At 47.2% G+C, this 18,187-nt stretch overlaps 6 protein-coding genes across 6 annotated transcripts; 3 read left to right on the top strand and 3 right to left on the bottom strand.

The window, feature by feature from the left end:
- Window positions 1–5,896: 5,896 nt before the first annotated feature.
- Window positions 5,897–7,557, bottom strand: KVR01_003624 (uncharacterized protein). The gene has a single exon (XM_044792704.1). The coding sequence runs from the start codon at window positions 7,397–7,399 to the stop codon at window positions 6,251–6,253; it is 1,149 nt and encodes a 382-aa protein (XP_044648639.1). The 5' UTR covers window positions 7,400–7,557; the 3' UTR covers window positions 5,897–6,250.
- Window positions 7,558–7,758: 201 nt separating this feature from the next.
- On the top strand, window positions 7,759–8,874 carry KVR01_002679 (uncharacterized protein; the record flags this gene model as incomplete). Its single annotated transcript, XM_044789011.1, has 1 exon — window positions 7,759–8,874. Exon 1 carries the CDS (start codon window positions 7,996–7,998, stop codon window positions 8,872–8,874), a length of 879 nt encoding a protein of 292 aa, XP_044647694.1. The 5' UTR covers window positions 7,759–7,995.
- A 429-nt stretch (window positions 8,875–9,303) lies between these two features.
- KVR01_002826 (uncharacterized protein) lies at window positions 9,304–11,054 on the bottom strand (the record flags this gene model as incomplete). The annotated part of the gene is made up of 5 exons (XM_044788725.1): window positions 9,304–9,435; window positions 9,579–9,912; window positions 10,015–10,277; window positions 10,397–10,596; window positions 10,880–11,054. 5 exons carry the CDS (start codon window positions 11,052–11,054, stop codon window positions 9,304–9,306), a joined length of 1,104 nt encoding a protein of 367 aa, XP_044647841.1.
- A 1,170-nt stretch (window positions 11,055–12,224) lies between these two features.
- Window positions 12,225–13,526, top strand: KVR01_003328 (uncharacterized protein; the record flags this gene model as incomplete). The annotated part of the gene is made up of 2 exons (XM_044782712.1): window positions 12,225–12,465; window positions 12,545–13,526. The coding sequence occupies exons 1-2, from the start codon at window positions 12,344–12,346 to the stop codon at window positions 13,524–13,526; spliced, it is 1,104 nt and encodes a 367-aa protein (XP_044648343.1). The 5' UTR covers window positions 12,225–12,343.
- A 1,153-nt stretch (window positions 13,527–14,679) lies between these two features.
- KVR01_002154 (uncharacterized protein) lies at window positions 14,680–15,550 on the top strand (the record flags this gene model as incomplete). Its single annotated transcript, XM_044793592.1, has 4 exons — window positions 14,680–14,761; window positions 14,862–15,058; window positions 15,114–15,296; window positions 15,332–15,550. The coding sequence occupies 4 exons, from the start codon at window positions 14,680–14,682 to the stop codon at window positions 15,548–15,550; spliced, it is 681 nt and encodes a 226-aa protein (XP_044647169.1).
- A 467-nt stretch (window positions 15,551–16,017) lies between these two features.
- On the bottom strand, window positions 16,018–17,271 carry KVR01_002216 (uncharacterized protein). The gene is made up of 2 exons (XM_044781813.1): window positions 16,818–17,271; window positions 16,018–16,737 (listed from the first exon to the last, which is right to left on the bottom strand). Exons 1-2 carry the CDS (start codon window positions 17,162–17,164, stop codon window positions 16,275–16,277), a joined length of 810 nt encoding a protein of 269 aa, XP_044647231.1. The 5' UTR covers window positions 17,165–17,271; the 3' UTR covers window positions 16,018–16,274.
- Window positions 17,272–18,187: the final 916 nt, after the last annotated feature.

Here is an 18,187-nt window from a genome sequence, read left to right as displayed (position 1 = left end):
TATTTATATATATAAATTTAAATAAAATAATAATTTTAAAAACTTTAAATTTAATATATTAAAAATAAATTATTTTTAATAATAAAATTTAAAATTTTATTATAAATATATATATTTATAAAGTTAATTTCAATTTATTTAATTAAAATATTAAAAAAATTATAAAATATAACTTTTAAAAATATTAATATATTAATAAAAAATATTTTTAAAAATTTTATTTATTTTTTATTTTTATTTCTTTATTTCTTTTATTAAAAAAAACTTTTAAATAAACCTTTTTATAATAATAAATATAATTTAAAACTTAAAACTCTTTAAAAGTATTTCTTTTTTTATTGTCGGTTAGCTTAGCTTACGCGTAAAAAGTGGTTGAAGTGATGTGTATTCGTGTTGGTTAAAGGTCTACCTGGCTAGGCGGCGAAGCGCCTAGTTGGGTTGGCCAAACCTGCTGACTAAGCTAGCTAGTCCGTGCGTAGGCACGGACCCACTAATCCTGCTTGCAGTAAATTAGCCGGTTGGCTTACCTTACATATAAGAAGTAGTTAAAGTGGTATATATTTATATTAGTTAGAGATCTACCTAGCTAGGTGGTAAAGCGCCTAATTAGGTTAGCTAGATCTACTAACTAAGCTAACTAGTCCGTACATAGGTATAAACCCATTAATCCTACTTATAATAGCTAATTTATTACAGCCCACTATTCCTATATTAATACCTTTTTAGTCTTTTAAAATCTTCCTTCTAGCTAATTAAAAAGCTTTATTTACTAATAAAGTAGTTTCTAATTAAATCACTCTAATTACTTAAAATTACTACTAAATATATAATTATAATTTACTTAATTTAAGTAGTTTAAAACACTTTAAATCAACATTTTACAAATTACTTAAATCATTTAAATTTAAATTACTTTAATAAGTAAAATTAAATTTAAATTACTAATTACTTATTAAGCTATTACTAGTTATTTACTAACTATAACTAATTATTAGTTAATTTATAATTATTAATTAGTCTAGTTAGTCCTTTTAGCGGTCTTCTTTTCTTCTCTTTTACTTATATAGTTAATTAAACCATTTAACTAGTAGCTAGCTAGTAGCTATTAAAAAGTAGGGCTTGCTTTAAGCACGAATTACTATCTGCATGGTTGCTTGGATAGGGGGTTAATTATAGTCAGTTGTTTAGATAGGGGTTATTTAGTCGTTCATTTAATTAGTCGCTTAGTTAGTTACTTAGTTAATTAGGCGTACTAAGCATAGTTCTTATATAATAAATATATTATCACCTTATCTATATAGTTAATTACTTAGCCTATAAGGCTATTATTTATACTTAAGGGTCTCTTAAAGAGTACTTAAAAGGTTAACAAGAGTGCTTAATAAACTAGTAGGCTACTAATCACTAGTTTAAAGGTTTATTAAATAGGCTTAAATTATTAATTATAAAAGGAATTTACCTAACTAAAAAAAGTTACTATAAGCATCTATAATCTTACATTTCTTCTTATATATTATAAAAAAGTAAGAGGGTTATTATAAAAGTTATAAGACTTACCTAATAAAAAGGTCCTACTTATTTATTATAATTAAAAAAAGGTTATAAATCCTAAGTCTTTAAAAATTATCGCACCTAACTTAAGGCATTACTTACAGCTAAAAAGGGGGTTATTAATAAAAAAAGAAGCTAAATCCTAAGTCTTTAAAAATTACTAACTTCTTCTTAAAACGTAATAGATATATATAATACCTCTAATAGCTCCAAACTAATAAATTGGAATTAACGCTAACTATCACTATTATCGTTATTATAATCACTATAATTTTAATTAATAGACTAAAATTAATACTAATCACCTTTATAATATTAGTATAGTTACTTTTAAAGTAATTAACTATCCTTACCTAACTATTTAAAGCTAATAGGCAACTAATTAGTATTGATTAACTTAACTTATATATAAAAAGTAATTAAAGTAGTATATATTTATATTAGTTAAAGGTTTACCTAGTTAGATAGTAAAGCGCCTAGTTAGGTTAGCTAAACCTACTAACTAAGCTAGCTAGTCTATATATAAGCACAAACCCACTAATTCTACTTATAGTAGCTAATCCACTACAGCCCACTATTCTTATATTTATAAAAATATTTATAAAAATTAATTAATTAAAAATTAAATAAAAAATTTAATTTTTTAAATAAAATTAAAAGATCTATTTTATATATTAATTATATAATTAAATTACTTCTAAAAAATATAATTAAATATATTTTTATTATAAAAATTAATTTAAAAATAACTTTTATTATTTTAATTAATTATAATTTAATATAAATATAATTATATATAAATAAAATTTATAAAGTAATATTTATATATAATTTTATTTTTATTAATATAAAATATTTTATTAAATATAAAATATTAAAATTTATTAATTTATATTTTTAATAAATAAAAAATTTAAATAAATAAATTATTTTAAAAATATAAATATATATTTTTAAAAAAGTAATATATAATTAATATTATTATATTTATTTTTAAAATAAATTATAAATTATTTTTAAAAATAATATTAAAAACTTTATAATAGAAAAAATTAAAAAAATATATTTATTTAAAATAAATAAATAAATCTTTTAATAAAATAAAGGTTTTATATAATAATAGAAATAATAAAAGTTTATATAAAAATAAAAATAAGAAAAATTAAAAAGAAAAGAATTATAAATATAAAAGAATATTTAAATAATTAAACTTTTTATTTAATATTTTAATAATTAAAATTTATTTATTATAAATAATTTATTAAAATTTTTAATAATAAATAGTTTATTAATTTAATTTTATTATTAATAAAATTTAAAAAATAATTTATTTAAATATATAAGTTTTTATAATAATAAAAATATTATATAATAATATTAGAATATAATAATATATTTTATAATATTATATTTATAATATATAAATATTTTATATTTAAATTTCTTTTAAAATAATAAAATTAATTTATTATTTTAAAAATAATAATAAAATATTTTATAAATATTTTTAATTTTAAATAAACTTTTATATATAATTATATTATTATTATATTTTATAAATATTTAAATTATTTTATTAAATAATTAAATATTAAAGTTATATTATTAAAAACTAAATTTAAAAATAAAGACTTAAATTAAATAATTAAAAACTTAAACTATTTAATTAAAATTTTAAATTAAATAATTAAAAGTTTAAATAAAATAATTAAGGGTTTAAATTAAATATTTAAGAGTCTAAATTAAATAGTTAAGAATTTAAATTAAATAATTTAAACTTAAAATAAAATTTTTAAAATATTAGGTATTAAAATATATTATATATTTTTAAATATTTCTATTAATTTTAAAATAATTTTTATATATAAATATTATTATATTATATTTAATTTAAAATATTAATAAATCTTTTTATTTATAAAATATTATATTAATTTAATTTATTAAAATATTCTATTTAAATTATTAATTTTAAAATATAAATTTTATTCTTTAAATATTATATTTATTTATTAAATATTTTTATTTATATATAAAAATTTTAAAGAGTTTTAAATTTTTAAAAATAATAATTTAAATATATTTATAAAATTATTATATATAATTTAAAAATATAATTATTATACTATTTAATGGATTTTTAAGAAATTTATTAATAAAATATAAAGAAAATATATTTAATATACTTTTTTATAATTTATAAATTTATATTAATTTAATTATAAAATAATTAATAATAATAATTAAATTAAAAATAAGAAAGAAAGAAAAATAGAAACTTAAATAAATTATAAATTATTTTTAATTTATTGTTTATAAAATTAAAAATATATATAATTATTAAATAATTAATATATATAATATAATTAAATAAATTAACTTTATAATTCTTATAAATAATTTTAATAAATATATAAATTATAAGTCTATATTTAATTCTTATAATAATCTATAAATTATTAAATTAAAAAAAAATTTATTTATTATTAAAAAAACTCTATTTATTTTTTAATTTTTTAATTTTTTTTTAATTTAGTTTTAATTTTTTAATTTTAATTACTTAATATAACTAAATAATTAAAAACTATTTTTTTTAATTATAATTTACTTAAATACTAATAAATTAAAGACTAATTTAATTAAACTAAAAAACTAAGGAATAAATTTATAACCCTAAAAGAAAGGGAAAAAGTGCCCCTCCGCAGCCCTTCGGCAGAAGGTGTAGGTAGAGGGGCTTATTGATAAGGGGCTCTGCAGGGGTACCCTGCAGGAACCATGCCACCAGCCCCAGCACCTGCCCTTAACTGTGCATTGTACCTGTACCTACTGATCAGCGCATGCAATGGTGACGATGTGTACGGAGTACTGTAGTCTGAAAGGGTGGGTGGATGTTGTTGATAGGAGGTCTCGTGGCAGGCGCTGCGAAAATTCTCGTAGGGTTTGTAGGGCTAGCCGGGCGGGCGGTTGCCTAGTGGCTTACCTAAGTATACTATAGTAAATAAATCTAACACACGAACTAGGCGTATTGGAAACAGGATGGTCACCAAAGTTCTTTACTTTTCAGTATGCAAAACATATGAGATCTCGTCATATCATAGATTTGAACCTGCAAACTGGATTCAAGCACCCCCAGGTATATGCGGATGCTACCCAGCCGGCTATCTATGCGCGCTTTTACCACCCACACATACTGCTCTATACAAGCACCATCTTTCAGCAAGAAACTATTCTCCAGCGCCAACTCGTGACCGGATACCCTGCGAGCTCGGCGTCACTTTTTCTGTGCAGCTGCCTTCGGGAACAGGACGACGTTCTTCGGGGCCAAGCGGAACCCAGCTTCCGGAGTCATAGGGAGGACGGGCTCGTAGTCGACGAACACCTTCTTTTTGGTCCCATTGCACACGCTGCAGGAGCCGGGCCGAGCGGGCGCGGCACCGTTTGTGTTGAGGGCGGCCGAGCCGAGCGGTTTGGTGGCTGTAGTGCTGGTGCCGGGGTTGCCCTTCCTCATGGGAAGATTGGCAGTGGTGGATGATGCCTTGGCAGCGGAGGGAGCTGAGGGTGTCTTGGTGTTGGACGGCATTGAGGCTGCCTTGGTCCCGGTGGATGCTGAAGTTGTCTTGGCCCCAGTCGAGGTTGAGGGTGTCTTCACTACTGAGGGGTCGGGCTTGGGAGCCATTGTAGATCAGTTGAGATAGTTGTGTTGGGTCAAAAACGATTCTGTTCTGGAAATGTCAAGATCGACAATGTGCACTATGATAGTTTGGGAAACAGGAGAATGTGTTGATAGACTGCTCCTTACTGCCGTTGCCGAATGCATGCAGACCATCAAATATATAAGGGGAAGCCGCAAGTAGTGAAGCAATTGTACTTGATGAGTACTTGAACGTGTACTGATGGGCAGTGGAATGAGAGTCCCACCCGGGCCGCGTTGAAGCAGGCCGCTTATGGAGGCCGCATTTTCTAGGGCCCAGGAAGGCTGAAAGATACGCCACCTGGCCGCGACCGCCAACATCTGAATTAGGGACAGCTGAAAATAATACTCGTGGGGCCACATGCACGACTCGTGTCTCAGATTTCAATGTTGGCCCTCATCCTGTACATAAACTCCACTTCAGGGTTGTGGACACTAGGCCTTCCTGGTGGCCTCCCGAAATCGTAGCCTTGAGACAACAGCCCCAGAATGATTCGGACCAAGGCCGTGACGGTTACCTAAGTATGCACATAGAAGAAAATGATGCTCGAAGTCATGTTGTGCACAAAGAAAATGTAGTGTTGTACGAAATTGAAGCGTCACTCCTCAATCTCTGACCTAGATCAAAGGATGCATTCTATCTACACGGCAATGTGCAAATTCACACCGTCCTCTATTGCCCATTCAGGTAATTACGGTAAGTCTTGTAGTGCTCGAGTGGATCGTAGAAGAACTCAAGCAGCCGATCAGTCCAACTGACGCCCCTGTTTGGGAGTAGACTTTGTGTGGCCAATTTGGCTCGTATTATGTTCTACATGCCATCTTTTCTGAAGCCCTGCCTAGCATCACTATGGCAGCATATGCATTTTAAGGCATCCATACCTATTTTGACCTCAGAATACCCAGCCAGTCCATCTGAGCAGGTGATCCACTGCTGCTTCTCTTTCTTAACCAACCAACAACCTAGTACAAACGACATCAACGTATTCGCGGCTTCTCCCAAAATCACTAATGCAGGGGCAGGTCATCGTCTATGATGACCATCTCTCTTTCCACCGGGGCGTACAGCTTCCGCTTTTCTTCGGTGCCGAACCTTGACAGGAGCCACTCCTGGATAAACTTTTGATTATCATGCCATTCATGAGGGACCCACCCCCAAAAGTCATTCATAGGCAAGCCCCAGAAGTGAGTCATTGGATTCCAGGGCCGTGGCCAGTCCATAAGAGGGGGTCTTCCCATCTCGGTCAGTGGGTACACAGCGGCCGTATTGTAGTCGATAAGCACAACGCGTGGCAGAGACATTCCCGCAACAACAACAGCAGGCTCGTTCGAGGGTAGCCTTGGGGCGAGGATGACGTTGCGCCCGGCAAAGTCCCACTGGTCGATCCCGGAGTGTTGCTGCCTGACATAGCCATCCATAGCCAGCGCTAGGATCTCCAGCCTATACTCAAGCGGATAGTGAAACGCGTCCTTGTCCGCATTTCCCGATCCGTTATATATAAGGCTGTCTTTAATAGAGGGCCCATCGAGTCGCTCGATCAGGATCAAGCGGACCGGCCTGAGATAGGCCTTGCCTCTGCTGGTGATGGGAAGGTTAAGTGTCCACGAGCCGTAGTAGGCGGGGGCAAAGGAGCCAGTCTGTCCCGTAGCCTGGAGATGCTCGTAGGCGGCGGCCTCGCGGCTGTAGTCCCCGTCGGCTTCCCGCACTACATCACGGGGTGCGTCGGCGTACGACTCGGTGAACCTGTAATACAGGGCATCATAGATCTTTGCGACCGCCTGGAACGGCTCGCCTCCCCCGTGGGGCGTGACAGAGCACGCAACAACCTGGGCGCCGCGGTGGCAGCCCACGGACATGGGCGCGTGGACGGTCAGCCGTGCGGTCTCAGGCGGCGGCGGCGGCGTGTCGAGAGGGGGGTGGTCGACGACCAGCTCGCTTTGAGGAACGTCGTGCAGGTACCGCGATGAGTGGCCTGGCCTCGGACCAGGGCCATAATGGGGCTGGCCGAACGGCGGAGGGGCTGAGTGGCGGTCAATTTGCGCGGTGAAGCCGGTGATATATGGGAACGGCGGCTTGTCTGGATCATCCGCGGGCGACCATGGCCTAAACATGTCTTCAAAGGTCGGCTGGGGTTGGGAGCTCTCGGTGTACGACATGGTGATGATGCTTGTAAACTGTAGCGCTACTATGCGCGTAGATAGAGTCGGAGAATTTGAAGTTGGCTTCTAAAGAAAATCAAATGCAGATTTTGATGGGCGTTTGTTACCTAGGTACGGGACAAAAAAGATGTCCCTTTTGCTGGTGATGCAAGACGTTGTGTTGGCTTCTTTTTTTTAGTAAGTTTCGTTGCATGCAGTCAGCCAACGATTGAATGAAAATTAACCACTAGGGTTTAGATGCATATACTGTTTAGTACCATGTCAAGTTCCAGTCTTTATTTTATTTTAGGCTGCAGTACAGGAACTCTAGTGTGGGGGCGGCCATGTCGCCAACCGACGGCGCCCGCGGCCCAGTTGCTGTGGGGTGGACCTGGTGTAGGCCAGAATATCGACCTGTCTCAAGACACCAACAGCAAGATATTAATAGCAAAGTTGGCTGGTACGATTATTGAGCAGGTTCACCCTCGGGCTGTCTATAGATTCAAATATCAACAGAACACGCGCTCCGAGTTCTCCATGGAAAGAAACATCATCTCCAAGTCTTCTACAGTTTTCATAGCCTTTTTTATCCCGTCCAAATTGTCCCTTTCAGTATGGCTGCTGCGTTGGCACCTCGCTCCCTTTTACAGTCTTTCAACGATCCTCTGCCGACTTACCGCTACAATGGTACCGTCCACAAGGCTTCTGAGGGTGGCACAGAATCCAAGAATACGACATCACCTAATTTTGCGGTTCGGCGTACGCAAGCCAATCGCTGGTCCGCGGTTGGGCAAGTCTTTCTAAACAATCTTCAGAACGCAAGCACTGTTCCCTTGTGGACTGCATTCCTCAATGAGCGCATATACAACAAGGAGCAACCCATACAGCACCGGAACGAGGCAGATATTGTACGAACCTCGGCACTATATCTGATCCACCCCGTATCCCAGGCTCTCAACACCCACTCCATGCTTAACGGCACCCTCAGCTCGCAGTGTGAAGACAACAAGACAAGAGGCGTGCGGACGGACATGACATTCCTCAGAGCCGCCCAGCCGGAGCCCCGCCCCTTTGCTGTCTTCGAGTACAAGAGGCGAACTATTATTGCAAGTTCTCGGCTCAACGCGGCCGTGAGACCCTACAACCCGGCGGCCGCAACCGCCGCGGCCGATCTCGCTGCAATTCTGACAAGCCTCACTCCCCCGGGGGTCCCACGACCCATATCGGCCTTCGAAGGGGGCTCGTTGCACCTCATAAAACAGGCGTCGGCATACGCCATCAAGAAAAGCACGAGATACGTGGCCATGTTTGACTACGACCACTTGATCTGCTTTTACTTCCCTGAGCTGGACCATACCGTGCCGCCCGGGGCAGCTGTCCCCCCTCAAGTGAACAACTACGTCGAGATTGATGTCTACCCTTTTGCTCAGTCCAACCAGATGAGGCTCGCTTTACTGGGCTTCCTGGCGGAGGCTTACGAGAACACGCCTTAAAGCTAGGAGACACGCCCAGGTGGAGACTTGGAAAAGAAGGAGAGTGGAGATGGCGATTTGAGAAGTTGTAGAGCATTAGCGAAGTGGGCAGAAGCAGCTCTAATTTACTGAATTTTATCCTCGAGTGCGACGTAGTCAATGATTTCTACGTGATCGAATTCGATTATTAGCACAGAAGAAAGTGCTCCACATAGGGCTTGCGGATGCGAACGTCCGTCTTGTCCTTCCGTCAGATGACCTCCCCCAAAAGACTTGAAGGTGCTTTCATTAGGATCTACTTCCTATTCCCGGCACCAATTACATCACCCATTTGACCCCAAAACCCTCACCGTTCTCCCACTCCTTGCCACTGGAACAACTTCTTCCTCCCCGTAGCGAAGGGGCTCGCAACCCCAAGATTTATGAATCGACGGCACAGCTTGTGTTTTTTCACGAGCGAGGATCAGGCCACACGTGCACCATGGCCGGATCCAAGAGTGCAGGCGACGATGCCTCGCCGGCGCTGCCAGCCCTGCCGGGGTGCTGGTCCGTGAGAGACGTGCTGGAGTACGCGATGTGGATCTGCAGGCAGTCAGTCAGCATCCACCGCCCTCAGGTTTGTGTGAATCCCATAACAAAGAAGAAGGACTGCTCACATCAGTCGTCCTCCTAATCCCAGAATGCCCGAACAACCCCCGCTGGCTCTCGGTGGTCGACCCGCTCACGGAGCGGGGGTTGTGGTGGCGGCGGCTAAAGTCCGACAGCGCGACGACACCACCACCGCCGCCACCAGCCGCCGCCCTCCCCTTCCCGTTCCTGCTTGCCCCCTGGGAGGGGAACCCGTTCTGCTCCGTGCCGCCGCGCCAGAGGCCGCCGAAGGCGCGCGGGAACCACTCGCGCAGCAGCGGGCTCAGCGTCGGCAGGCAGCCGGTCATGACGCCGAGGCTCGACTCGAGCGTGTTGAGGCAGGGCCCCCACGAGTCCATGTAGCCGCCGACCCGGGGCTCGTAGTAGGCGTCGACGAGGACGCAGAGGCGGATTATCCCCATGATTGTGACCCTGTGGGGTTGGGTTGGCTGTCAGTAATAATCGATGACCGCCACCCTGGGGAGCGAAAAGGAAAAGCGTGAGGAACTGGTGGTAGGTAGATGGGGTACTGACAGGCCGCTGGTCATGAAGATCAGGATGACGCCGCACCTCGTCGCCCTGGGGAGCTGGGACCGGACGAAGATGCCGAACGGGACGGCGAGCACCAGGAAGTCGGTCAGGACCGTCAGGGTCGACGTTGCCGTCATGAAGGCCGCGGTGTCGACTTGGTGCTGGGTGGGGAGCTTTGAGTCCCAGTATGCCGCCACTGGGATCCTGTCGAAGATGATGCCGACGAACTGGGAGATTGTGAGGGCTAGGTTGACGGCGTTGATGACCTATGAGGAGGTCAGTTGGGAAGCGCAGCAACCCTGTCCGGGCTTCTCGTTGGGCCCTGAAGGGCCTGGCTGGCATGAGGTTGTTGTTTGAGAATGCATAGTTAGTGCTCCTGACGTACGTATATCGACCGCCTGAAATCCCTCATGTGACCCGCAATCCGCAGCATCAAGACCAGCGTGGAGGTCTTCACCAAGCCGAGGATCGGGGCGTAGAGCACTTGGTTCAGCCACCTTGTAAAGAACAGAGGTGGGCCTGCAAAGTGGGGGTTGTTGTGCTTCAGTTCTGCCTCCGGGACCCCGAAGTAGTTGTACTTGTAGTCTGGAGAGCAGCTGTTAGGTCGTTTCATATTTGCAGCTGTCCATGTCTGGGGAGTGACAGTTTTGGAACAGGTTGCGAGAGAGGGAGGATCGTACAGAAGAATTGGAGGCAGACGAGCGGAATCGAAAAGCCCTGCCAGCTTGTCAGAAAGGGTACACTTCAGATGAGGCAGATGTCAGCGTACCACGGCAGCAGTCATTACCCAGTCGTCTGTGGATCAGCAAGCGGTTAGCGGCGGAACCAGGGATGGTAAACTTGGCTCAGTCTTCTCGGAAGTGCTTACCAAGTCCCAGCTGCTTTGAGGTGATCCTGGTGTACATTCGCAGGAGGTAGGTGGTGTATGCAAGGGCTGAGACCAGATACACCACTGCCAGCATCTCCACCTGCAGATTAGTTGTGGGGTAGCTGCTGGTGTCTGGCAAGCGGGCCTGCAGAGGTACAGGATGTGACGAGCCCATCATGTTGCACTTTGATGAGGCATAGGAGTGGTGATCTTGGTGGAGGCAAAGCACAGGGGCCACACAGTCCTGGTCCTTGAGGCAAAGAGAAGTGTGGCAGGGTGGAGAGCGATGGAGTAGAATGACAGATCGAGTTTGTGGTGGGAAATGGAAGCCTGGAAGAGCTTTTGACTGAGCTGAGTTGTGAAAGCCCGGATGAAGAAGAAGGGAGTAGGCTGGCAGCAAGTCAGTAGTGACTGTCCACCGTACCAGCACTGCACTGCTAGAAGGGGTTTGGTTTGGGTTGTTCAAGATCCATCGCCAGAGTCTAGCAAGTTTCTCTCGGACCAACAAAAAAGTGTGCTTCCAAGTTGCATTCCAACCTCAAGAAGCCACCTCTTGAAAGCACTCGTTGGGCCCTGCGAAGATGCCACGATCCCAAGCTGCAGCAGCAGTCAGCGCCGAGTTGCTTTGTCTTCAAACAGAAGCCCCCCTGAAAGAGCTTGATGATCAAACTCGAGCACCCAGTTGCCCCTCACCGCCCGTTATACCTAACGCTTCCTCATGGAAAGCAGACAGCCACATCTTGCCTCCTCGCACGCATCTCGCAGACGGGGGTCAAATAATGAGATGGAATGGACGGAATATGTCAACCTGATGGGAATGGTTGGCCACGAAGATGCATTCGGCACCTGCGTCATGGGCAACTGCGATGGCAGTAAAGGTGTGAGCCTTTGGCCAGGGAATTTGGTCAACCACGGGTGTCGATCCGACAAGAAGTGTAAGTATGAGCCTCCCTACTCGCATATCTGCTCAGCTATGTGTGTGACTGCCCAGAGCATTTTCTTAACGCGTGCTTTATTAACTAGACAACCTTGGAAGTTGCACGTGGTCTTCGGCTGTTTGACACATTTACACAACACTGCCGAGGAATTGAGAAACCTTAGACCGGCAATACTGGCTTGAGTCTGTACCCCTCAACGCATAAGCCCCATAATCTGGCCGAATAAAGAGCCTCGGCCTGCGCAATGAGGATGGAGTCGCGGGACTAAAGCGGACCCCGCACGGTGAGCGATCCGAAGCCTCCATGCATGCGGTTGGTTGGTTACTTTGTAGAGGACCTCGGAATACGTGACTCGGAAGAGGCCCTCGCATTCATTCATAAGCTCCGTTCTCAACTATATCTTCCACATCGATTCAGGTTTCATTGTAACTTTTGGCCCATCTCCCGATGACTTCCTGCTCCTCCGTGTTCACAGACTAAACTCATTTCAGAAGCAGACTCATCCTCACAAGCCAGTCTCGACATCATGCGTGCCCTCCGATACTACGGCATTGAGGATATCCGCCTGGAGGACATCCCCGAGCCAGAGTGCCGGCCAGGCTGCGTCAAGATCAAGCCAAACTTTGTGGGGATCTGCGGCAGCGACATGTAATTACGCCAGCCCAGACCATGTTCAATATCACCTATCAAATCATCATGAGCTAATCCCGAGCCCCGGCCAACCTAGCCACCTGTACTACGACGAGGCCGTCTCCACAAAGCCCGACTTTGCCCACCCGCTGACAAAGGACGAGAAGATGCCCGTCGTCTTCGGCCACGAGTTCGGCGGCGTCGTGACGGAGGTCGGCGAGGGCGCTGGCACTCGGGCCCGCGTCGGCGACCTCGTGGCGGTGCGGCCCTCGCTCTACGACGGCACCTGCGAGGCCTGCGCGGCGGGCCACACCAATGTCTGCCAGGCGTGGGGGTGGCGGGGCATCCACGCCAACGGCGGGCTCGCCGAGGCCGCCGTCGTCGAGGCCAAGACCGTCTTCCGCCTGCCCCCCGGCACGGCGCCCGAGCTCGCGGCGCTCGTCGAGCCGCTGTCGGTCGCGTGGCACGCGACCCGCCTCGCGCGCGGCCTGACCCCCGACTCGACGGCGCTCGTGCTCGGCGGCGGGCCCATCGGGTGCGCCGTGTTCCTCGCCCTCCGCGCGCAGGGGCTGACCAAGATCGTCGTCAGCGAGCCCACGCCCGCGAGGCGCGAGATGTTGGTTGCGCTCGGGGCGGAGCCGGGGCGGGTCCTCTCGCCCGCCGGCGACGACGTCGTGGCCGCTGTGATGGAGCTGTCGGGCGGGGCGCGCGGCGCGCACGCTGTGTTTGAGTGCGCCGGGCTCCCGGTCACGCTGGGCACGGCGCTGGCGGCGCTGCGGCCGCGGGGGACTATCGTCAACGTCGCGGTCCGCGCGGCGCCGGTGCCCGAGGTCGACCTCAACATGTACGTGTACAAGGAGGCGACGCTGGTGAGCTCCCTCTCCTACCGGGACGAGGACTATGAGGAGGTCATTGAGGCGCTGGGCAGTGGGAGGATGGACCCCGCGCCGATGGTCACTGGCAAGATCGAGATGGGGGACCTGGTTGAGAAGGGGATCAAGGTCCTGTCCAAGCCTGGGCAGCAGCACTGCAAGATCTTGGTTGACGTGCAGCAAAAGGGCGGCTCGTCGAACATTTGAACATGTTTCTGTGTCCGAGGTCTGGGATCCCAGATACATACATTTGTGACGATGGATGGAGAGCTCATGTGTAAGTGAACAAGATTTGGGATTCAATGAGCATGCTAGCATTTTCTAAACGTGACTGTGTAAAGACTTGACAAGCCTATCTTGGAGACTCAAAGAACAGCAACATGCCATTTCCATGTCTGGCTGCGTACTTTTCAAACAAAAGCTGGCGAAATATGGTTGCCTGGTCCTCATTTGGGAAGGTACCTGCCTGTCAATGACAAGGAGCAATTAAATTCCCTGCTTGCCTACTCTTCCTGTTGCTAAACATGACGCCGTTGAGATACTCCAGCCAAGCAAAATCATGCAGGAATGATGCAGCCTGAGGCACTTTTGAACTGGCAAAGTGTGGCCACGTCAATGATGCAGTCTCTTAGACGACGCGCCGTCCTTGCCACCAGCTTTTGGGCCGTCTAGTGGCCAGCCTTCCACCCATATGTACATCAGATGCCCGTCGCAAACCAAGGATGACACACAGCTCTGCCTCAAACATTCACATCTTTCCAAAAATCACCGCGCTCATCGGCCGTGGCAAGACTGAGCGACGCCCCAGATCCATCGGGCGACTGGTTCGACGACTTCGACGTCATCCACAACCATGATACCGTCAGTGTCAGTGACTTCAGCGATCCGTTCCTCGAGGAGCCCATTAGCTTCCTTTCCAGCGACACAGCCTTCTTCGAGGAGCAGGAGAGCTTCCCTCCCAGCGACACAGCCGGCTCGGAGCGCCTCGCAGGGTTAGATGATGAGCTCTAAATCCCGCGGAATTGTTCTGAAGACCTCGCCTTCGGATGCGTCGCCCAGCAGTTGCCTGGGCAGTCCAGCGGGTCAAGTGAAGAGCCCCAAGCTTCTCAGACCTGCTCTCCAGACCATCCCGTCGCACAGGCCATCCAGCAGCTATCAGGGCCGTCCACAGAGGACTTCTGCGGCGGCCCGCAGAGTGCCAAGGGCGAGCGAGGCGGTAATATGATTAGCGATGGGTCGAAATACACCAAGTCCATGTACCAGAAACTCGTGAGAAAGGATGCTTTGATCACAGTCATGGAGTGGACCCCCTTCTCACCAAAAGAAAATACCAGAGATGCGCAGCTGACACTCGCCCATGATGACGGGCTCTGGCAAGACCACGTTCATATCAAAGGTCACCGGCCGCACCGATCTGCAAATCGGACACGACCTCACATCCTGTCGGTTGTCCCCTGCCAGCCCCAAGCCCCCCCCCCCCAAAAGCCCAAGCACCCAAGACGGCCACCCCACAGCCATACTGATAAGCCATCATGCCCCCAGGCACCCGCGAGATCCAGGTCGCCGAGGCCAAGACAGACGGCCAGACGGTGCGCCTCGTCGACACGCCGGGCTTCTCAGACACCAGGCTCTCCGACACGGAGGTCCTGCAGATGATCGCCGACCACCTGGCCGCGGCGCACAGGCAGGAGGCGAAGCTGACGGGCATCATCTACCTGCACCCCATCTCGGACACGCGCGTGACGCACCAACACGGCCCGCAGCCTCGACATGCTCCGCCGCATCACGGGTGAGGCGAACCTGGCGGACGTGACCCTCGCCAGGACCATGTGGGACCGCGCCGGCGCCGAGGAGGGCGCGCATCTGGGCCCTCCTGCTGGCAATGGGTGCCTCGACGGCCCCGGGTCCCCGCGCGAGGTCGTGGCCGCGGCGGTGGCGCGCGGCACGGCGCCGTTCTACCTGCAGCTGCAGGAGGAGGTGGGCTGGGACGCGACGGCCTCCCGCTGCGCGAGACGGCGGCGGGCCGCGAGGTCGCGCTGGAGCTGGCGCCACGGCTCAGGGAGGAGCACCACCGCGAGCTGGCCGAGGTGGAGGGCGTGGTGCGCTCGTCGGCCGAGCAGGGCGGCGCTGTCGTCGAGGCCGTGCGGAGCCACTACCGCGGCCGCATGGGCGAGCTGGAGCGGACGCTTCCTAATGAGCGCCGGTTGAATGAGGATGCTGTGGGCGCTTAACGAGCGGATCAGGGCGCTTGAGACGAGGTGGTTGGGGGGTGGGTGTGCTGTTATGTGAGTGGGTGGGGTGGTTCTTGATGAATGGATGGTGGGATGATGTTTCCATGACTTTCTACATCTTTGGCTGTTCCCAAGGTTGTTCGGTCTCGGGTGTTGTCCTTGGTCGAGGCGTGTAGTTGCCCGGTGTGGCACGCCCACTGACTACCTCTGTACGATCTTGTGGCCGTCTTATACCCTTATAGTACTGGCAAACAAATTGTGGGTATATCGCACATCCTAGGAAGTAGAGTTGCCCCCCTGACTTGTGTCAACCGTGTGCACGTCCATGACAGCTTCGCGGTCCATCGAGCCTTGTCCAGGCAGTGTGGCCACAAGAGCAAGCGGGTGACAGACGGGCTTTGTTGTGCCCAGGACAGCCCTCGACCAATACACGTGCTCATAACGCAGCAAGTTTGATGCATCTACAGTCATGTCGACAAGACTGGAAGTTCTGCGGGCTTTACAGATACGTTACATGCGACCTTGGAGTCCTCCTCGGAGTCAAAGAGGATATGATAATAGGGTGTGTCGTGGCCCTCCCCGAATCCGTCCTGGCAGCCTGAATCTCTACCTCTCACCGGCCTGCCCCCGGTAAAAAGGAGGCATGAGCAAAACGACCGCATCGAATCGGCCATGCCCCCTCACCCAATCCCATTCCTAGCAGGCATCCAGACCACGCACCCCCTCACTGAAGATGCACGTACATCCCCCCATCCACAAGTAACTGCGCCCCAGTGACAAACCCGCTCAGCTTCTCCGACCCGAGGAACACCGCCGGCCCGGCCAGGTCCTCGGGCCTCCCGACGCGGCCCCACGGGATGCGCTGCTCCAGGTAGCGCCGCTTCCCCGGGTCGGCCATGTCGCGGTCCGCCAGCTGCGTGTGGATCGTCCCCGGCAGCAGGGCGTTGACCCTGATCCTGTCCTTGGCCAGCGCGATGGCCATCGACTGCGTCATGGACAGCAGCGCCGCCTTGGTCGGCGTGTAGTGGACCTGCTGCCCGCCGCCGACCAGCGCGCTGATGGACGAGATGCCGATGATGGAGCCGCCTTTTCCCTGCGCCACCATCTGCCGCGCGGCCGCCTGGCACGCGTAGAAGGCCCCGTTGACGTTGACGAGCTGGGAGGTGTCGAATGTCTCCTTGTCGATGCTGGCGAGGGGGGTTAGATATATATATATGCATGTGCACGCTTGGCAACGGGTGGGTTTCAACTGCTCGGGGCGCCTTACTCGAGAAACTTGCACGCCTTGAAGATGCCCGCGTTGGCGATGAAGATGTCCAGCGACCCCCACCGCCGCGCCGCCTCGGCCACGAGCGCGCTGCCCGTCGCCGGGTCCGTCACGTCGCCCGCGATCTCCAGTATCTCGCCCGTGGGCAGGTCGCGGGGCGCCTCGGCCCGGATGCGCCTGGCCTCCTCCAGCAGGCTCTGCCGCAGCGGCTCGTCCCTGGGGAGCCCCAGGTGGTTGACGGCGACGTTGGCGCCCTGCCGGAGGTACTCGAGCGTGATGGCGCGGCCGATACCCGTCGTGCCGCCCGTGATGGCCGCCGTCTTGCCCGCTAGGAGTCGCGTGGCCATGATTATTTATTGATGGTCTGCGTCTGCCGGGGGACGGTGGTGGAAATACCTAAGGATGAGGCGCGGACGATGATGGTTGAGGACCGCCTGTGAGCCGGGCTCGTGGTGATATTCTACAGGGCCAGATATCCTGAATTGTCTCTAATCGCTGGACCAATGAGCTTCCGGAAAAGGACTATTCCGCAGTTGATGTAATGGCTGCGGCTCGCGGGCCTATTACCGCCAAGCGACCAGTGCGAGGACTCGTCTCGACCCACTGTTCCCTCGACACGAGGACTATTTAATACACCCCGGTCACCACATGCATAGTCCATGTCACGATCGCCTTTTTTTGATTGTACGCATCAACGACAACTGTGTCTAAAATGTTGAATAATAGTGCATGGACGGAATGTAACATGCTAAACCATTTATTCTTCCACTAGAGCTGCTGGTAAAAGCCCGACTAGAACACAACATATACCTAGGGAGACAGTCAACCTCATTATTGCTCTGTGAATCTGCACTTGGATTGCCTCGTTTTTAACAAAATGTATCACAGACTATTCTCCTATACCGGTCAACAGTTGAAAATCACACTCTTGTACCCAACTTCCTTCAATGGGTCCGTCCATCCTTGGTACCCTCAATCCCCTCAAGGTCGGTATAAAGTCTCCACCTATGTATAGTCCAAGCTGGGGTCATCGAACCTCGCCTTCATATCCAAAGCCCCGATGGCCTCGATGTTCTCGGAATCCAGCACAAAGTCTGCCTCGAGCTTCTCCTTAGTCTGCCAGTCGATAGTGCTCTTACGGGCGACTGAGCGGTCATTACCAACTCCCCATGCCAACGCAATCTGCACCGCAGTCCTGCCGCCGTGTTTCTTGCCAGGGTGTGGGTGACCGGCTGATGGCTGCTGCCGCGGGGCGCCAGAGCTGAGATCTGGCGGCGGACATGGTAGGGACAGCCCGCTGTTGATGTTGCCAGAAGACTTTGGTTACTTCTCGCACAGATACCTACAGCACAGCAAGTTCTCTTAACGCC

The sequence above is a fragment of the Diaporthe batatas genome, assembly GCF_019321695.1.
Source record: "Diaporthe batatas strain CRI 302-4 chromosome Unknown Contig00003, whole genome shotgun sequence".
Classification (NCBI taxonomy): Eukaryota; Fungi; Ascomycota; class Sordariomycetes; order Diaporthales; family Diaporthaceae; genus Diaporthe; species Diaporthe batatas.
The sequence above is the reverse complement of the archived record's forward strand: the minus strand, read 5'-3'. Positions and strand labels throughout refer to the sequence as shown.